Source organism: Athalia rosae, chromosome 6, assembly GCF_917208135.1.
Source record: "Athalia rosae chromosome 6, iyAthRosa1.1, whole genome shotgun sequence".
NCBI lineage: Eukaryota > Metazoa > Arthropoda > Insecta > Hymenoptera > Athaliidae > Athalia > Athalia rosae.
In genome coordinates, this window is record NC_064031.1 from 15,703,936 (window position 1) to 15,720,732 (window position 16,797).

Sequence of the window (16,797 nt, forward strand, 5' to 3'; positions counted from 1 at the left end):
ACGATGCCATTTTGTTCGCTAAACACAGGCTTGCGCGCCTCTTTTGGCGCTGGTTGATGGTACAGATCGAAGGATCTGATCCTTCCTGCTGTATATTATAATGAGGACACCGCATAAACTCCTGGTAAATGCGCAGCCTCGACGCGCTACTCTAAACGCAGAAGCAAATTGAACGATGAAACGCGAAAGAACAAAGCATTCTACTCGCGGCGATAGACAAATTTTCGAACATGAGTAGAATTATAATCGTATGTACACCGCACAGTGGTGGATAAGAATTCTATGAATTAGCAGCGATAATTAGACACCATATTACACGCCGTATCCTGAATGGTAATTGAATACTAATTAGGGATTGAATTAGAACTGCCAATTCAATGATATTTGATCATTTCATTCGCCCTTGAGCTACGGCGCGCCGGTTCCATGGAAGCCGAAGGTCGTTCGCAACTCTCAGTTGTTTAGGAATGGCGGAGAATTCGAATAAATGGCGAAAGATATAGTCGTATAAAAAGTAGGGGGAGGAAGGAAACGATTAGTTGCAATTACAGCAGCAGCTATAACGACCCAACGACCTAAATGAAAAGACTTCACACACTGCACGAATGAGTATTACGACACCGTTGTCCAGAAGAATTTAAGTTACATATGCGGAGCTGGTGAATGCGGACCGATAAAATTCTGAGAAGCCATTGCAAATTTGTGTTCCACGATACCCGAAATTTAATCGTAAATCTCGGTCATACGACTGCTAAGCTTTTGAAATCCTCAATGCGAATTTTCACTCGCATGTGATTCCATTGTACAGTTGATCTAGGCAGGATCTACAGGCGAGGCACTCGTGGCCCTGTCACCGATTTTTGCGTTAAAAGCAACATCCGATTTCTCGTTAACAAGAAATTAAAATACCACACAACTTTGAAATACGCCGGTATAAACTGCGTACTTGGGTAGTCGACATACATTTATACAAAAGGAATCTCCGGAAACGTGTTACACGTACACGTCTTTGATTAATCGTTCGATTCGATGCAGAATTCCGTGTCGCGTCTAATTACCGAATGTGTTTCAGATTTTTCTCATTATCCTCAACCTGCATCGATGTAGTTCGATGTCGCGGTTGAGCAGTCTTCAACTTAGCGCGTTGTATAAATAAGTTGTCTTCGAGGAGACCGATCACCAGTTTCGGCATAGCAGTAGCCGACCAACGAATATCATTTCACTCCGATCCATACCCGTTGAATTAGGAACAATTAACATCATGCGTGTCACTGCAATCCGGAGGGTCTTAATACCCGCAATTTTCATTATCGCGTTCTCGGAGGTGGTAATTTCAACGTCTTCGCCTGAGTTGGAGCGAATACAAGGCTCTGAGAGTATCGGGTACGGTAGTGTAGGCGGTTACGGAGGTTTTGGAAATTCTTACGGAGGTTCCATCGGTGGTGGAGGTTTCGGTCAAGGTCTTGGCTACGGTAATCTCAACGGAGGTTTAGGACTCGGTTACGGCTACGGTTCGTCCCGTGGAAGTTTGGGCTACGGGGGTGGCTTAGGACTCAAGGGTGGATCTTTCGGTTACGGATCTGGTCTCGGTAGGGGTGGATCTTACTCTTCAAGATATGGAGGAATCGGCGGAGGGTACGGAGGTGGTCTTGGAGTCGCGGGTGCTGGGATCGTAGACCTTGACGGTTACGATCAAGGAGGAGATTTGGGGTACGGTGGCTACGGAAGTGGCTACGGAGGATACGGGGGTGGAATAGGACAAGTAGGGTACGGAGGATACGGGGGTGGTGGTTTGGAAAGAAAAGGTTTTGCTCAAGGTGGAGAAGCCTTCAACAACGGTGGTTACCAAAAAAACCAGGGTCTGAAGGGCCAGACCGGCAACAGATTAGCGGAAGGTATTTCAGCGGAACAATTGGCAGCAAATGACGCCAAGGGGACCGCTGGATTTTATTCCAATGCGGGTGGTGCGAAATCTGGATACGCCGATGACAAATCATTCTCGGGAGGAAGTCACTACGATCAGAAGGGTAGGTACAAGTTCCAGAATTTAATTTTGCTCATCTAAATCTTACGAATTTCTGTTCATTTTTGGTTTCAGGAAGCAAAGGGGCGGAAGACAAAGCGGCGAGTGGTCACAAAAAAGGACACGCCACAAATGGTTTTGAGACGTCGCACCACAAGGACGAAACTGGAAAAACGACGACCTTTTATGACGAGGCAAACGACGAAGGAGACCACTACAATTTCGGGGGTAATCGAGGAGCCTTTGGGGACCAAGGAAATAATTACTACAGCGGGGGACATCAGGATGACAAATTCAACGAAGGACAACACGCGCAAAAGGGACATTATGACAAGGGACTTACTTCGGGGAAGGAAAACGCAGATAAATTAGCGTATGGGAACCAAGTATTTTACGGTAATAACGGGCAGTATGGAGAACTCGGAGGGAATGATAAGCACTCCGTTTTGGGCCATTCAGAAGCCTCGAAATTCTACAAGCATCATCCATCATTGTACTACTGACGATGAGGAATCGAATTTTTATCGTTCGCTTTCAATGGTCCGATCAATTAGTTAGTTCAATTAATAATGCAACGACCATACAAATATGTTCTTGTCGATGTACGAATAAAGTGGAAGTTTTATCGAGAAAAAATTATCATCTTTTTTGTATTCCGCAAGATTAATCCCACGAGTCTTTTTTCGCGTAGTTTCCGATCATCGCATAATTATAACGATCGAATAAGTCATGGATTTTATGGATGATTTTTAAATAACATTTGTGTTTATTTCATCATAAGATCAAAGGTTACATAAAGCAGTCGGTACATTGAAAATAATCCGTCTTTTTCAAGTTAAACTCATTTGAATCGTCTAGAGCACTGTACGTTACAGTGAAACGCAGGGTTTAAATCATGTACTATTAATTAATCGCCTCTACATTTACGTATTTACCGACTATACCAAACAATTGTAAAATTGCAAGCATAGGCAGCAAGAATTTGCGACGCGTAATTTGCGGTGATGTGAATAATGCGACGCATGAAGTAAACGTTTGATTTGCCAATTTCAAGAGCCGATGGAAAAGATTGGGGAGGGATAAGATAATGATTAATTAAATATTTGTTACTTTAGTTTTCACTTCATCTAGCCTTCGACCAAAATCACTTTAAAATGCGATAGCAGTCAGCATCCTGTACATACAAGTACTGGATTTAAAATTTTTTTTTTCATATAGATTAAGCTAGATATATTCTACGCTATATTATGTGAGAGAGTACAGTAACAGGATTATGATTCTATACTTGAATACATTTCATTTACGTATAGCTGATACTTCTGACCGAATATATATTATGTATGTTACATATGTACGTATTATATTTTCAACGACTGCTAATATATCGATAATTGATTACAATTTGATTGACTGTGAACTAATACAAAGTATGTATAATTTTCAAATATATTGATATTAATAGGATGATATGGAACGTGATATGGGCTTAATAATTATGCGAAAAATGAACATGACACGTAATGTAGATAAAAAAAAGGGGTAAACCAATGTAAAATCTGTTTATAACGAGAGATGAACACAATTCTAAATCTAAAAATGTATATGATCGTCACCGATAAAAATTTGAAAATATATAAACGGAAGAAAGTCTTGGATATTGGAATTCTTGGTTTATTCTTGAATCGTAAAACGCGAGGAAACGATTATTAGAATATGGAGTCGTATGAGTAAAGAACAGGTATTCACGTGTATTTCGCGAGTACGTCAGTCCCGATATCTGTGATTTCACATGTATTTGGAATTAATTTTACACCTATGGGGATCCATTATACCGTAAAAATTCAAGGTACTTAATTAAGACAGGAGCAAAAAAAATCAGTCGTTCAATATTTGACCAAATGATAATGATCCGCACGATCTATGTACACAGAAGAAATAAGTAAATTCATAGTTTGAAGCACGTGTGGGATACCGACGATTAGCACTGTCAGCCTAGTAGTACATAATAAGATTAGAATGAAGAGATCTGAGAATTCCTATTATGCGTATAGATGTGTGTGTATGTATTCTTAAAGGTGAATTACCTTACAGTAAACAGTTTAGTTTAATGCTAGACTACAAGGCGCATTGAGGCTTGCTATGATAGTATCTTAGTGGCTGACTAGAGCACACACTTCAGCTATTATGTCCCCTTCACCTCAACCAATGTGTTAATTGAGATTTGGAAATTTTTTTTTCAATAAAATGCTGCAAGTCGTTACACTATTGAGCAGATATGAATGTTTCTTATCGATACGTCTAGATATAATGACTTTGCAGTTATCTACCTAAAAAGGATTTTCAAATGGGAGCCATATTACCACCAGAAATGAGCAAGATATTTTATTCCTATTTTTTGCAGGTAATGAGCGTTGTTATACGAGGCTGAAATAATTGTTTTTTGGCTGGTCATTTGAAATCCTCTTCAAATATTAAGACAGAAATATTTCCTCGTAAACTAAAAAGTATATTTGTATTTTTGTTTGTTTTTTTTTTAATTATTTTGTTGCTTTTTTGTTTTTTTTTTTGAGTTTTCTATCATTTCTTTCAAAAAAACAATTTACGAGTATTTTGGATACACTTAGTTTAACGAAACGTTGAAAAGTTAAGTCGATGTTAAAAGACTCAAAGGTTGACTGACCATGCTTGGCCAATCAGTATACATAGTTTTGACGAGGAAAAACAGCTCGCGCAGCCTTTTCTTCTGGGTCCCATTGATTTCTGTAACGTCTAGCCAGGAATGCTGCAATTACCTATAAAAACGACGATCTCTTATGTAAGACGGATTTTTGGCGCATCAAAGTTCTTCCGATGCTCTACAGTACACACAGCAAGAATATCCACAGCTGCGTAATTATTCAACAATCATTCTCGCCTATATAATGCATTTTTTCTCGTACAGGAATAAATTTTCACCAAGTGTTGGGACAGAGGTGACTGATGATACTCTGATCGATGGACGTTTGCATTGAAATCATCTCGATTAAAAATTATATTCTCAGGACAGTTTGCAAACTGGATGTTTCCAAAGCTACAAGAGTATATTTAGTGCAGTGAAGCCTTTTCCTTCTGGCTTCTAATATTTTATTACATCATTCAAAATGTAAAGCTCTATCAATGAGTGAATATAGGATCAGAAGGGATTATGGTTGGACGGAGCTAACTGAATCAAGCCACATAATTTCATGCTTCAAGGTTTTGGTTCTTTACTCGGATACCTTTACCTTCAAAATATATGATGTAAATATATGTAACAAAAATGCTTACCAATAACCCCCTAGAAATCAGACAAAATGAAATTTCCAGGAACATCTAAGGGATATGGGTCGAACATAGATGTTAGCAACGATAAACCAAAGGCTAGGTGGTGTCAAAGTTAATTGTGTGGAATAGAAACATTGTTAAGGATTAACAGATTCATTGGGAGAAATTCAGATGAGGTGAACCTGAATGTACAACTATTCATTCCCATCAACACCAAAAGTATAATACACATGAAAATACCATAACCAGTGTGAGAAACCACCCACCATCTGTTAGGAGGTTCATACGAAGACACAGGGGACATAGCGATGGTGTTAGACTAGAGGAAAGCACTAGGATTAGCTCGTGGATCTTTCTGGTTCCTGTAGCGTACGGTCAACCAAACGCCAACAAACTGTAATAGGCACCAAGTTGTTAGTTTGAAAAGTTTACATAATGTGACAACATAGATGCAAAACATAATCCATAACCAGAAATAATTAGTGACAGTTTAAAAATTATTAGATTCCATAATGACAAGTGAATCATCTAGAATATTCCAATATAATATACCTGGTAATCACTTACAGTAACTTTCAGTCATTTAACTTACCTCAGTGAAGCTGAAAAATAGTCCAATTCCACCACATAACTTAAAGGCATAGTCAATTGTTGATTGCAGTTTATACATGCATCCATCACATACATTACAGTCCTTTTCAGCTGCAGAGGGAGAAGTTGAACACCTAGCAGCGCAGATTTTCTGAATCAAGGTAAAGGCACAGCATTAATACGTTTGTTTTCAATGGTGAGATTCCATTTCAATCTAAAAGACAGTTACTAACATTCACAATATCACATGACGGATGATTCATAGTCGGATCTCTGGTCGTGTTGAGGCTATTTTCGAAACCACAGCATGTAAAAGTTGTTTGAACTTTGGCTTTTAATTCTGGTCCAACTCGTTTCCATCCCTAAACACAAGTTGCATAAATAATAATTTATTAGATATAATGTTGACAGTCAAAGTACATCATCGGACTTGCCTCCTCTGCAAGTTGTTCTTGTTGTTCTGAATTGACGGCAAGACAAGCACAGGCGATGCTAAATTGGACCAAGAATAGCAGGAACAAGATTACCATGTACTGTTGTAAAAAATTAAGGACAGAACAATTTATAGAATATCATAATTTACAGTTGTTATCGCAAAGTTCAAAGCTGTTGTCAAAATACCAGGCATTTTCCAGAGCTTTGAAGTTCTTTCAAGTCACTCAAGACTTTCACTTGCGACTCATTATCATATTAATTAACAAGTAGTTTGATAATGTAACATAATTTTGAATGTGAAATAAATCTGTTTAATTCTGTCTGGAGCCTATGGGTCAAAGAGCAATTGATTACATTTCAAGAGTAGAGCACGAGCAAACCAACTAGTAATAAGATGTTGGGAAGACTACAATACTGCTGAATAGAAAAGGATACAAAGAACAGCAAAACTTGATGATGTTTTATTGCACCAATCAGTCCAAGTATTGATATGACAAAGAGTATAACGCCACAAGCTAAAATCCCTCCGATAATTGGGAGGTTTGTAACAAGGGCTGAAGCTCTACCGTAGACAGCTACCCCGATTAGGATGAAGGCTACAACCTGGAGAGAAATTAAATGAATATCCAGGATGACAAGTCATGAATATTCTTTAATGACGACTCAAAAACAGAGTTGATCATTAGCGTAATGACTAATGGTAACAAAGAGAACGACGAGATACTTACTATGTATAAGACATTTAATGCTGTAAGTGCATTTTTGGAGCACGTAAATCCTCCACACATCTTCTACAAAGATCAGCTACTCAGCTTGAAGGAGCTGAAATAAATCTTCTATATTTCCTGCTAAGGAAGGTATGCAGTCAATGCTTTTCCTTCGTTTCAATCAATCTATTGACACGTGTGCCTCGTGAAATGTTTAAAAGTTGATAGCAATCAGAAGCTATTCAAAGTTAATTGTCAATATATTAAAAATACTTTTACACTTGACAAATGGCACGACACTGTCACTAAATCCGTGAAACCAACTGACACAAACAGTCGATCACCGACTGAACTGGAGTGCGATCATCTGTGGTTCCACGAATCGATACATCAATTCCAACCACTCTCGAAACTCGAGAGACGCGTAGATTTTGAAATTCCGCGCATAACGGTACCAAAGTACTAAATAAATTTCTTTCTCACTACTTCTACGAATGGTCAAGCATTAAAAGCACTTCGACGATATGCTACGAAGCATCTAAGAATTTAACGGCTCTACAATTTCATCCTTGTATAATCTGTGCCGAAGCATGCAATCGTGCAGGCAACACGATCATGCGTATGCATAGCAAATAAAGTATGGAAAAGTGCTCAAAATAATTAAAGAAATCCTCTATGAATATAAATCGAATTATTAGTTAATACACTGTACAACCATGGGGATTATGATAACTTTGATATTTGTAGTTAAATTTAAGCGAGTATATAACGTGTAATTTTATAGTAGGATATTCGGATTGCAACGACTCATACCTGAATAAGTTGCCTCGCAAATTGTTTCGCTGGAGGCACGAAAGAGCTACACGAACGAAAATATAAAATATGTATGTTTACGTTATACGTACGTTATCATTTGTCGTACACGTACGTACGCCAATCTCCTCTCTCTATCTCTATTTCATACGAGGAGGTCTTTCTATAATCAGAGTCAAGATTTATAACGGAACTGCGGTCTGCGCGCCATGCCAAGCATGCCATATTATTTAAGGCCTCTAAATCACGATTATCAAATATTAGTACCTCTATTTTCCCATTTTTTATTTTATTTTTTTCCTTATTAATAAATGAACAGCTCATTTTCAATATACTTTATACAACACATGTTGTGATCGTATAATTATCCAGCACCTGTGTACTTGAAATCACGCAGACCTATGGTAGTCCACAGTTTATTGCTTAAAGTCTATGCGTGATAATTTTTAAAATGGTCTTTCTTGCATTTAATTTACATTATGGTATTGGAATAGGTTGACGATTCTCTAACGCCTGAAGAATGACACGCTTGGAAGATATTTAAATATTATTTCAGGTTGACGTATACTAATAATAATCAATTGAATAAACCAAAAAATAAAATCTACTTGAATTTTTTCCCAATTCCTAGCGCTTTTGCGGTTCGCAAACAATTAGGATTCGAAAATGTACGTATATGTATTTAGCTGAATTTAGCATTTTTTTTACAAATAAAATTTCACGTACATATTCAAGATTGATAATTTTATCGAACGGCCTATAAGAATGCGACGATTTTCTTGATAACAAGCTTCCGCCAGACGCTATTACACATGCAATATGTTTCAACAATTGTAATCAACAATTTGAACATTCGCGATTTTCATATTTCACATGTTCTATTTACCTAGACCTGTTATTTATACGTAGTTTTATCAGTGCAAACATCAAGCAGTTCGCCATTGTTCGAATAATATATGATGGTAGGTGCGATACTGTTGTATCAATGTACGTGGAGAACAAATTTGAAAAGGAATATTTTTATGAAAATATTATACCAGATGATAACCGTTGAATGCATCATATATATTCTCATCTTTTTTTACTCAAAATCGAAAATTCCAGCAATCTTATAGTTGAATTGATATCCCACCACACGAAATATGCCTACCCATATGAATTAAAATGCAAGTCACTACAATTTCTTTCAAACTGATTTACACTTGATTTCTCCGCTGACGATAATTTGACGAAATATTGTGTTGATTTTTTATAGTGTATACTATATCATAAAATCATTATTGCGCAGTTCCTGATTCTAAATTATATACAATGTTTAAATAATGATACGTTACGCACGTTACAGGTAATGTAGATATAACTCTCACGGTTATGCCGTGTGTTGAACATTTCTTTTCCACGATGTATAATCTAAATATCCAGCAGAAAATTATTCTGATTTAATCGAATGTCTTCGGAATATCAGGGGGTAGCTGGACCCCCCCTGGAATTTATTGAAAGAGAACCAAAATATCGCACCCATTTCTCTTCGAAGATTTATATTTGCATAAGCTTTTCGGTTTTTTATCTGACAATCTGAAGAAGATTGCTCTCACAATCATGAGTTAGCTCGAACGAACTTTTGAGCTGTAGTTGCAGAATTAAAAGTTTCATTACATCACTTTTATCTGTGATGAAAAAGATTATTACGAAGCTTTGCTGTTAGCCTGAAAAAGGTCAAATGGCTTAAGATCATAATCAAGATCACTATATGATCATAACAAATCAGATATGTGCTCACTCGTTGCAAATATATCCCAAAATATTCTTTGAACTTAATAAAACTTCCTAAACGCCCTGAGGGGTCGAGGAAACCATGCTCAGACCTCTTATGGACGCCAAAATAATAAATCCCATCGAGATATCCTTGATTTTGCACATTTTTGATCGATAAATCGGCGATAACTCGATCAATTTCATAGATAGATCAATTTGGCTTACGAATTCGAATTCCTGAGATCAAAATACATGAAAATATCATAGAAATCTCAATGAAAAAAAAAATATCGATTCTAGACTCCAAAACCGAAAAAATTCATTTTTTCAAATTTCAGGCCAGAATTGAAGTATTTTAAAAATTGATTGTATTACACTTTTCTTATGTATTTTGACCTCAGGAATCCGAATCTGAAAGAAAAATTGATCTATCTCTAAAATTGACCGAGTTATCGCCGATTTTCAGCTTTTTGGGGTCGAAAATTAAAAATTGATTTTTTAATCTATATCAATGTAATTTGAGCTCAGGAATCCGAATCTGCGAGAAAAATTGATCTATCTGCAAAAATGACCGAGTTATCCTAATTTTTTCACATTTTTTGGTACAAATTTGGGGATATCTCGATGGGAAAAAATCGTAGCTCAATTTGGACAACGGATTCGTGTTCCTGAGGTCAAAATACATAAGAAAAGTGCTATACGATCAATTTTTAAAAATAAAAATTTTTGGTCAAAATTTGAAAAAATCGTAAGGGGTACCCCTTGGAAAAATCTCAAAATTTGGCCAAAAATTTTTATTTTTTAAAATTGATCGTATGGCACTTTTCTTATGTATTTTGACCTCGGGAACACGAATCCGTTGTCCAAATTGAGCTACGATTTTTCCCCTTCGAGATATCCTCAAATTTATGCCAAAAATCGCGAAAAAATGGGGATAACTCGGTCATTTTTTAAGATAGATCAATTTTTCTTTCGGATTCGGATACCTGAGCTCAAATTACATAAAGACAGATCAAAAAATCAATTTTTTATTTTTGACCCCAAAAAGCTGAAAATTGGCGATAACTCGGTCAATTTTAGAGATAGATCAATTTTTCTTCCAGATTCGTGTTCCTGAGGTCAAAATACGTAAGAAAAGTGCCATACGATCAATTTTTTAAAATAAAAATTATTGGCCAAAATTTGAGATTTTTTCAAGGGGTACCCCTTACGATTTTCTCGTAGAGATTCTTATCCCGAAATTGCCTATCGACACTGTCGGCGAGACCGAGTGGGGTGGACGTGGATTACCATCGACGAAGTTGTGGCTGCAGAACTTTGCCGAACATTATGATATTTACACCGAAACGAGGGTTCGCCGTGAACTCCTATTGGTCGATACGCCGTACGTATCCTCGCAAACGGATAATATCCCAGCTCGAACGGATAATATCCCGAGCGGTTTGTTGTGAGACGTCACCTTCAGGGCTGAGCAGAGGTGACGCCCCACAACAAACCGCGCGCCCGTGGTTACCTGACTCCAGCTGAGCTCGGGTTTGCTGGTGAATTGAGAAATTCGAATACTTCGCTCCATGCATAGATGCGACGAAGCAAAGTGGGTCTACGACTAAAATCAATCGATATGTCTTATAATTTTTCTGCTCCCAACAGCGAATAATTGATGATTACTCGGTCAATTTCATAGATAGATCGATTTGGCCTCCGCATTCGGGTTCCTGAGATCAAAATACATAAGGATACCACAGAAAACCCAATAAAGAGGAACATTGATTTTTACCCCAAAATTGAAGAAAATTTAAGCATAGGAAAAGCATTACTCTGCGTTGAAATTCGCAATTTTTACCATAAATCGTAGCTTCTCTAAATTTCTACTCTCGTTGTTGATAAGTGGTCTGAGAGTGGTTTCTCAGACCCCTCAAGACGACGAAAAAGTGTCATCAAGTTCAAGAAATATTGTGGTAAATGAATGTATATTTTCGCACTTGCGTCACGAATTACGTTCGTTGTAAAAAGAATAACTATTTCGTGCCAACTGTGAAATACTTGTACAATTTACCTAATTATCGGTCTATTATGTATAATCGCTTGGAAAGTACGCTAAGCACACATAATCTCGGGTTTATGTAATAAAAATATAGTTATAAATAACATTGAAAATTTTGGCTTACAAGTGGATCGCTAGGCTTAGACGTAGACTCTGGTATAGGCTATCATATTCCGCTGTTAAATGTACTCCATTCGTGTGGAAAAAACGAAGATTAAAAAAAAGAAGAAAATAATATCCGATTTCGAAACTGATGAATAAATTTGGGGAAACTTCAAAACTCAAGAATTTCAAGTGAAGCAATTCGAATCTCCAAGTTCAATGTCAACTATAGAATACTCGATGCCGATGGTTATCCGACTGGGGGATGATGTGGCTACAAAAGGAGTAAGGATGCGTAGTGTGATCACACCTGGTAATAAAAACGAAATGGATGTATACCATATTTATATAAACAATTAATTGTTCGTTTCAGAGTCACGGTCACAGGCACGTCTTTATCGAGAATTTATTGAAGGCTAAATCGTATAAACGTTACGAAACTATTCAAAACGGATGTGTACCATATACCGTCCGTACGTGTACCTGCCATATATTTTTTGGAAATTATAATCCGTTAATATTTGTTATCTAGAAACAATAAAGTGGTCCGACTGCCGCTGATAAGGAAATTCTTATAAAGAGTAGTAGAAACCTATAAAACGATCTTCCTCATTTTATTTTTCTCCGCTAAGGTAAAGTTAGTAACGAATTGTCTTGGTGCCGTCACCAGGTTTCATCGTTATCTCTGTGAGTTTGACAAATTACTACGGTTATAATTATTCTATACAATCATATACGTAACGCATTGTGGGTACACACACATAACTACACGTAGATATGCGGATATTCTCCAGTTTCCTTCATTTTTCATTTAATTGTTTCTTGTTTTTTTTTTTTTGTTTTTTCTCTTCCATCACACACTGCATGGTCACATTATTTCTTAGATACTCGTAACATCTATTTTCGGAAAGAATTTTATAATACTGCAGAAACAATCCATGTACAATCTATGTATATACGTATAGACAATTCCGTTTCCCTCGGTTTCCAAGTTTCCCAAGTTTTCCCGGGAACATTTATATCGTTATACCATCGGTATCAGCCTGCAGTGCTTTGAATCACATAAAACAAAGTGAATATTGGCAAAGTATACGTAAAAATTACGTGTATCCATGCGTGCGTATACGGACGTTGTTCAGTGTGAACCGATTTTACGTGTGTTTTTTCTTTTCTTTTTTCGTTCCACGATTTTTAACCCTCCGAACCGAATCGCGGGCGACGCCTTCAGCCGTTCAATGAACAGTGTACGCGGATAATATATAGAATTAATTTTTATCAACCCCCCCTTGGACCCGTGATCGGTAATTGATGACCGTTACTATACATTTGCTATTTATTTTCTGCCCAGTCTAACAATTCGCGAAGATTTAAAAAAGATGGACGAGGCACGCACCAAGCAATGGCCGCAATACTTGGCGGCGATAACCGGTGAGTAAAAATAAAGAATTTCACTATAGCTAACAAAGAGATAAGAGAAAATAAGAAACGCAAAAAATGACCGAGTCCTGACACTTTTCCGCCTGAAATTTCCAGCGACTATTTCATTGGCGATAACCGGATCTCACATCGGGTGGACCTCACCATCTCTTCCATTTTTAAAAAGTTCGGACTCTCACGTTCCCCTGAATTCCGACGAAGCCTCATGGGTGGCATCGTTTTACTTGCTCGGTAGCGTTCCGGGGAATATTTTGGCCGTTTTTCTAGTCGATAGATACGGTCGTAAGCACAGTCTTCTGGCTTCGGGAGTACCGTTGTTCGCAGGATGGTTGTTGATCATATTCGCGACGAACCCTTACGTTCTTTACGCGTCGAGATTCACCAGCGGAATCGGCCAAGGAATCGCTTACGTCGTTTGTCCGATGTACATAGGAGAGATAGCCGACGCTAATATAAGGGGTGCTCTCGGTTCCTTCATAAAAATGATGGTCACTTTCGGAGAATTGTACGCGCGAGCCATCGGTCCGTTTGTCAGGTACGAAATACTGGCCTATTCCTGCGGGATAATTCCCATTATATTTTTCCTGACGTTTATCTGGATGCCGGAATCGCCGTATTTTTACCTGATGCACGAGAGACGAGAAAAAGCCAAGGAAAGTCTGGCGCAGTTGAGACTTTACACGTCCAACGACGATCTCGAAGGAGATCTCGAAGAAATGAACGACGTAGTGATACAGGATTTATCGAACCGAGGAAACGCCTGGCAATTATTCTCAACACCCGGCAACAGAAGGGCGGTTGTAATAAGTTTCGGACTCCAATTGGTGCTTCAATTCAGCGGTATATGCGCCATAGAGTCTTACACTCAGGAGATATTCGAGGGTAGCGATTCCCCAATCCCATCTGCAATAGCTGTAATAATACTTGGAGTTTTTCAACTCGCTGCCGGAGTAGCCGCGGCTGTTTTAGTCGACAAAATGGGTCGGCGACCTCTTTTACTACTGACGTCGATAGCGGCTGGCACAACTCTAGCTGTAACCGGTACTTACTACTTCATGAAATACGCCATCGAATTAGACATGACGGGGACCGGATGGGTTTTGGATATTTCGGTCATGATGTACGAACTAACGATCGCACTCGGTTTGAGTCCTCTCGCCTATATGATGTTGGGCGAATTGTTTCCAACGAACGTTAAGGGTGTTGCGGTAATGTTGGCCAACGTTTGGGCATCCTCTTTGGCATTTTTCGTCTCGAAGATGTACCAAGTTATCGCCGATGCCTTCGGTGTCTACGTTTCATTCTGGTGGTTTTCAATCAGTTCGTTTATCGGGGCGATATTCATCGCTTTTGTGGTGCCTGAAACCAAGGGGAAATCACTGTCGCAAATACAGGATGAATTAAATGGAAAAAAGGGGGAAAAGAAACGCAAGATAACCGAGGTAAGCGTCATCGGCGTTGTATAAATTCCACCGAATCCAAATGTTATGTACGTCTAGTTTTTTACGACGACCAAACCGCGTTGCTCGATAGGAATTTCCGCGTCATCGTCTTTAATTCGTAATTTTCTTTGTATTTTTTTTGTTCAAATTCTTTTCTCTGCTTACTCGATCAGTGAACGTAATACCCATCGCGTTATATTAGATCCCCAAGATACGTAGAAGGTATGATTTTATTTGGTTCTGACGGAAATCGAGGCAACGGAATTGGAAAAAAATTGAATTTGAAAAATCGAGAACACGATTTTTCTTTCCTTTCAAATTACCAAAAAGAACAATTTTGCCGTACCGACCAAATTAAGTCAAACTGATATCAGATAGAAAACAATATATTATAAGTTAGAAAGTAGGCAAACGTGAGATTGTGATCTAATCACTCTTAATTTTTAAGTAATTACATTCGATGAATTCTGAAGGGCCCCTATATTCCGCTGAAAAATACGTATACTGAAAATACCGAACGCATTTAATTTCCCCTTTCTTTCTCGCTCTTTTTACTTTGTACTTTTCTGTTTTTTTTTTTCCAATCATTCCAAAAAGTTGCGTATTTTTTCAGTGAATATACACAACACAATATCTCCTACGGGTTGACGTATATTGATATTATAAAGAGGGTCCCTGCATAGAGCAATTTTGCATGACCATCTGATGATCCCTTTTAGGCAGGGTGTAACAAATATGACTGAAAATAATGATATGGATATATTACGTTGATATGAATGAAATCATATCTATGTTATACAATTTTTATCTTATCTCGGAATCTGTACGATATCGGTTCGTTGAGCGTAACGTATTTATATAGATTTCAATATTTTACAACATGCCAAACATCGTTAGCTCCGAAATATTCTGAAACCGTAGAGTACGATTCCATGTACCTAACAAAAATAACATCTTTTTTCCCTTTTAAGCAGGGTGCAACAAACGACTGATAATTATAAGGTATTATTAATGTAATGACGTATGTAATGTGCATATCGAATCAAGCGTAAGAATTTCATAGGAAAAGAAAAAAAGGAAACATCTATTTCTCTAAAATACCTGTTGATCGATTCCGATTTTTGAAATTCTTCACGCGGCCCTATTGCAAGGCCTTACAGCAGATTGTTGAGCAATTTAGCATGACTAACTTAAATACTAGTCCCTTTTAGGCAGGGTTAAATGACTATATATTTGATGTAAGATTATACGAAAGGCCCGTCTATACCTTCCCCCCTCCTCCTCTTCCTCTCCACGGAATTTACATTCCATTATTAATTAAAAAGAAAAAAAAGAAATAATAATTATGCATTGCTGTAACGTGTCTAATTAATTGTACGTAGGATTATAAATAATATACTCACTTTCCGCATGTTATATACAAATATATGTATACGTATACTAAACATTTGCCATGAATAATCGTGAAAAATGATCAGCGCCTGGTTTCAACCGCAATCCAAACGTCGAAACTCCGTGTGACGAGTTGCAGATAGCCAGCCAGGTACTACGGAGTTTGCTCCCCACGAATATTCACGGTGTTATATACTTGCGTATGTATCTGTATGTCGTATTTACGTACCTATTGTACGTATAATATTATTAATTATAAGGTAACAACATTGCACGACTCTCTACGACTGTGTCCCTTTTAGGCAGGGACTTGATATGATACTATTAAAGAAGGTGTAACTACTTCTGAATTTTTACGATGTAGAAGTTTGCAATTTATGCTAATATGTGTTATACTGTTGTCATACATATATATCGTATCATTTATCAATAAAACGGAAGCAATTGACAAAAAAGAATAAACGGTTTCTTTTCTCTACCCCCGCCCCCCCATGATCCGAAGAATCAAATTGATCTGAAATTTGGACAACTAGTGTGTGTATATATATTTTGCTTTTTATGATTTTTTTTTTTTTTGTTTTTTTTTGCATTATAATAACGATCGCATACATAAATGTTATTACAATATATAAACATAATATTTTTAAATATATATCATTCATTAACATCTCACAATACCTTTGCCTATTGCATATAATTATTATTATATATATATACATAATTAGGTGTGTGTATACGTTTTATAATATTCAA

The 16,797-nt window shown here is 37.4% G+C and overlaps 3 protein-coding genes across 6 annotated transcripts; 2 read left to right on the top strand and 1 right to left on the bottom strand.

Annotated features, from left to right (window-relative positions):
* Positions 1-167: 167 nt before the first annotated feature.
* On the top strand, positions 168-3,246 carry LOC105683520 (glycine-rich protein DOT1-like). The gene is made up of 2 exons (XM_012396168.3): positions 168-2,027; positions 2,099-3,246. The coding sequence occupies exons 1-2, from the start codon at positions 1,262-1,264 to the stop codon at positions 2,524-2,526; spliced, it is 1,194 nt and encodes a 397-aa protein (XP_012251591.2). The 5' UTR covers positions 168-1,261; the 3' UTR covers positions 2,527-3,246.
* Positions 2,767-7,995, bottom strand: LOC105683538 (tetraspanin-13). 4 transcript variants are annotated; one of them, XM_012396204.4, is made up of 7 exons: positions 7,965-7,995; positions 7,081-7,174; positions 6,788-6,955; positions 6,352-6,450; positions 6,151-6,279; positions 5,919-6,068; positions 2,767-4,815 (listed from the first exon to the last, which is right to left on the bottom strand). In XM_012396204.4, exons 2-7 carry the CDS (start codon positions 7,138-7,140, stop codon positions 4,717-4,719), a joined length of 705 nt encoding a protein of 234 aa, XP_012251627.1. In that variant the 5' UTR covers positions 7,141-7,174; positions 7,965-7,995; the 3' UTR covers positions 2,767-4,716. The 4 variants fall into 4 exon arrangements, with proteins under 4 accessions (XP_012251627.1, XP_048512644.1, XP_012251629.1 ...); XM_048656687.1 differs by lacking the exon at positions 7,965-7,995 and adding an exon at positions 7,873-7,936; XM_012396206.2 differs by lacking the exon at positions 7,965-7,995 and adding an exon at positions 5,593-5,720 and having other exon boundaries at positions 7,081-7,866.
* Positions 7,996-12,311: 4,316 nt separating this feature from the next.
* LOC105683537 (facilitated trehalose transporter Tret1) lies at positions 12,312-16,506 on the top strand. The gene is made up of 3 exons (XM_025746086.2): positions 12,312-12,460; positions 13,122-13,201; positions 13,307-16,506. Exons 2-3 carry the CDS (start codon positions 13,150-13,152, stop codon positions 14,674-14,676), a joined length of 1,422 nt encoding a protein of 473 aa, XP_025601871.2. The 5' UTR covers positions 12,312-12,460; positions 13,122-13,149; the 3' UTR covers positions 14,677-16,506.
* The last annotated feature ends 291 nt before the right edge of the window (positions 16,507-16,797 follow it).

Excerpts from the sequence above, each read along its gene's own strand:
- LOC105683537 (XM_025746086.2), top strand. The coding sequence starts at position 13,150 with ATGGACGAGGCACGCACCAAGCAATGGCCGCAATACTTGGCGGCGATA. Across the intron at positions 13,202-13,306 it reads ATACTTGGCGGCGATAACCG|CGACTATTTCATTGGCGATA; the intron begins GTGAGTAAAAAT and ends TGAAATTTCCAG.
- LOC105683538 (XM_012396204.4), bottom strand. The coding sequence starts at position 7,140 with ATGTGTGGAGGATTTACGTGCTCCAAAAATGCACTTACAGCATTAAAT. Across the intron at positions 6,956-7,080 it reads CATTAAATGTCTTATACATA|GTTGTAGCCTTCATCCTAAT; the intron begins GTAAGTATCTCG and ends ATTTCTCTCCAG. Across the intron at positions 6,069-6,150 it reads CGTCATGTGATATTGTGAAT|AAAATCTGCGCTGCTAGGTG; the intron begins GTTAGTAACTGT and ends ACCTTGATTCAG.
- LOC105683520 (XM_012396168.3), top strand. The coding sequence starts at position 1,262 with ATGCGTGTCACTGCAATCCGGAGGGTCTTAATACCCGCAATTTTCATT. Across the intron at positions 2,028-2,098 it reads AAGTCACTACGATCAGAAGG|GAAGCAAAGGGGCGGAAGAC; the intron begins GTAGGTACAAGT and ends TTTTGGTTTCAG.